The following is a 2,170-nucleotide window of genomic DNA, read 5'->3' as shown; positions in this document are numbered from 1 at the left end:
AAAAAGTTTTATGCTGGAAGATTGCTGATTGACCGTGTGTATCAATAAATGGAATACGGTCCGGGTCTTGTATGTCTTGTATTCTCCTTATTTTTAACACTATGTCCACGTTAAAAAATATTATACTATCCAACAGTCCTATTTTACTGTAGACTCTTCATATGCTAGTCAGCAACTTACATATTGGTCTATTTTAATGTTAAAGAATGAAAGAAGTATTTGAATTTTCCTTTAAAATAATAAATATTCCACCTATTTGTAAAATATGAAATTTAAATATAAAAGTTGTGGTATCAATAGAAATGAAAATATTTATTGTGAACCAATGTTTCACACGACAATAAATGAAAATGGAAATAATAACAAATAAAAAAGAAATATAAAAATACAATACACAATAAAATACAAAAAAGTAAGTTTTAGTTTCTTTAATTTACATTGTTCATTTTTATATAAACTTTCACATATTTTAAATCAGATTAAGCCACACCTTAGTTAACTTTTATTTCATGTTATTTGTCCTCTTACTGGTACTGGTATTTGGTGGGGGAGAACAAGTCCGGCAAGTGGGCCTGTGGGTCCTTTTTGCCAACCCCTGACGGCTACCTAGGTTGCCGCCACATACTAACCAAGGTGGGAGTGTCAAGATTCATTCTTCGGGACCGCCGAAAAATGAATGTTTAACTGCCCCAGGTGGGAATCGAACCCACAACGTTCCGAACCGAGCGCACTGGGACCTGTGCCCCAACCCGCACGGCCGTCACATCCTTAATATTTCACATATTTTAAATCAGATTAAGCCATACCTTAGTTAACTTTTATTTCATGTTATTTGTCCTCTTACTTTGTAACATTATTTTAGTTGTATGTGTATTTTTTTTAACCCTGATGAGGCCTGGCAAAGTGGGGCGAAACGTTTCACAATAAATGGTTTAATTACTATTTCAGTTCTTTTAACTCACCTGGAGCTTGTTCGTTTTATGTATTACACACGGTCAATCAACAATCTTCCTATAAAATTTAAATATTTGACATGCTTAGATTAGTAAAAATCTGGACACTAGTTATAACCCACGATAGAAAATTGTGTATAAGTAATAACACGTTCACCCACCATTTTGAAGTATGGCTTGGGAAATGTTACAATAAATAATGATAAGAGACAACATTTTGTCTCAAGTTAACCTGTGCATTTATAATAGTGGTCTCGTCATTAATTTCAACGACATGGATTTGATTGTTAGCCATTTTCAACGTCTGAGTTCCAACCATGAATCTCGAAACTTCATTTTCGGCCAACTCTACTGCCAATGATCTGGCCTGTCAAACAAAATGAAGATAATAAAACTGAGGATACAAGAGAACTACACAAAATTTCAAAATAGGGTTGTTACCTGTAATTCCAGACCATATATCAATGGAATTTCTTCCTCACCCATATTTTTTATTATATGAAGAAAACTAAAATAAATTTAGGCTTAATCAAAATGTAATAAAGTTAACTTTCATCAGGAACTTAAATAATATTTATTTTTCAAATAGAACCATTTCTTATTGTTAAATTAAAACAAAACATGTTTTCTAGTGTAATGCCAAGAAATGATAACAGAAATAAACACAACTGAAGCAGGTTATCACTTTGGTGACATGCTAATATGGTGCTGCTACCTTTAGGAGGGGTTAAGAACTAACTAACTCATAGCGGGACTTTTGACTTAATAAATTATTATTATATATTTATATAAACAATTCATTTGTAAATTGATAAATTTAACAAATAATAAAATTATATTTCAGAATTTAGATTTAAAATCTTTGGAGTTCTATCAATGGTTATATTCTCCACATGTCTTTATCATGTCACTGTAGAACCAACATCAAATCGAGGGTTGTATGTATTTTTAATACAGTGGCAAATAAATAAATCTAAATAAAAAAATAAAATAAAATCAGAAGAATATCATTATTATTTATGTATAAATAATAACTAAAAATTCTAATGTATTTTTCCTTAAAGAACTGTTTAATGTATACAATTTTTTTTTTAAAAACTACTTTGAGACTGAAGCAAACTATTATTATTATTTTAATAAATCTATTAGATTCTAAAAGAGTAAACTTTTACCCCAACATTAAATTTTTATTCGGAACATTGTGTAATTGACCGTGT

At 30.2% G+C, this 2,170-nt stretch overlaps 1 protein-coding gene across 1 annotated transcript in view; it reads right to left on the bottom strand.

Moving 5' to 3' along the window:
* Window positions 1-1,635, bottom strand: part of LOC106689206 (EARP-interacting protein homolog) — a 9,941-nt gene extending 8,306 nt beyond the window's left edge. Inside the window, exons 1-2 of the mRNA XM_014434087.3 lie at window positions 1,395-1,635; window positions 1,186-1,320 (exon numbers count right to left, since the gene is read on the bottom strand). Coding sequence (XP_014289573.1) covers window positions 1,186-1,320; window positions 1,395-1,439 — 180 coding nt within the window. The 5' untranslated portion in view covers window positions 1,440-1,635. The remainder of the gene's footprint in view (window positions 1-1,185; window positions 1,321-1,394) is intronic.
* Window positions 1,636-2,170: the final 535 nt, after the last annotated feature.

Source organism: Halyomorpha halys, unplaced genomic scaffold, assembly GCF_000696795.3.
Source record: "Halyomorpha halys isolate HHAL.00 unplaced genomic scaffold, Hhal_1.1 Scaffold1301.1, whole genome shotgun sequence".
Lineage (NCBI taxonomy): Eukaryota > Metazoa > Arthropoda > Insecta > Hemiptera > Pentatomidae > Halyomorpha > Halyomorpha halys.
Note: the sequence above shows the minus strand (reverse complement) of the source record. Positions and strands in the feature narration are given on the sequence as shown.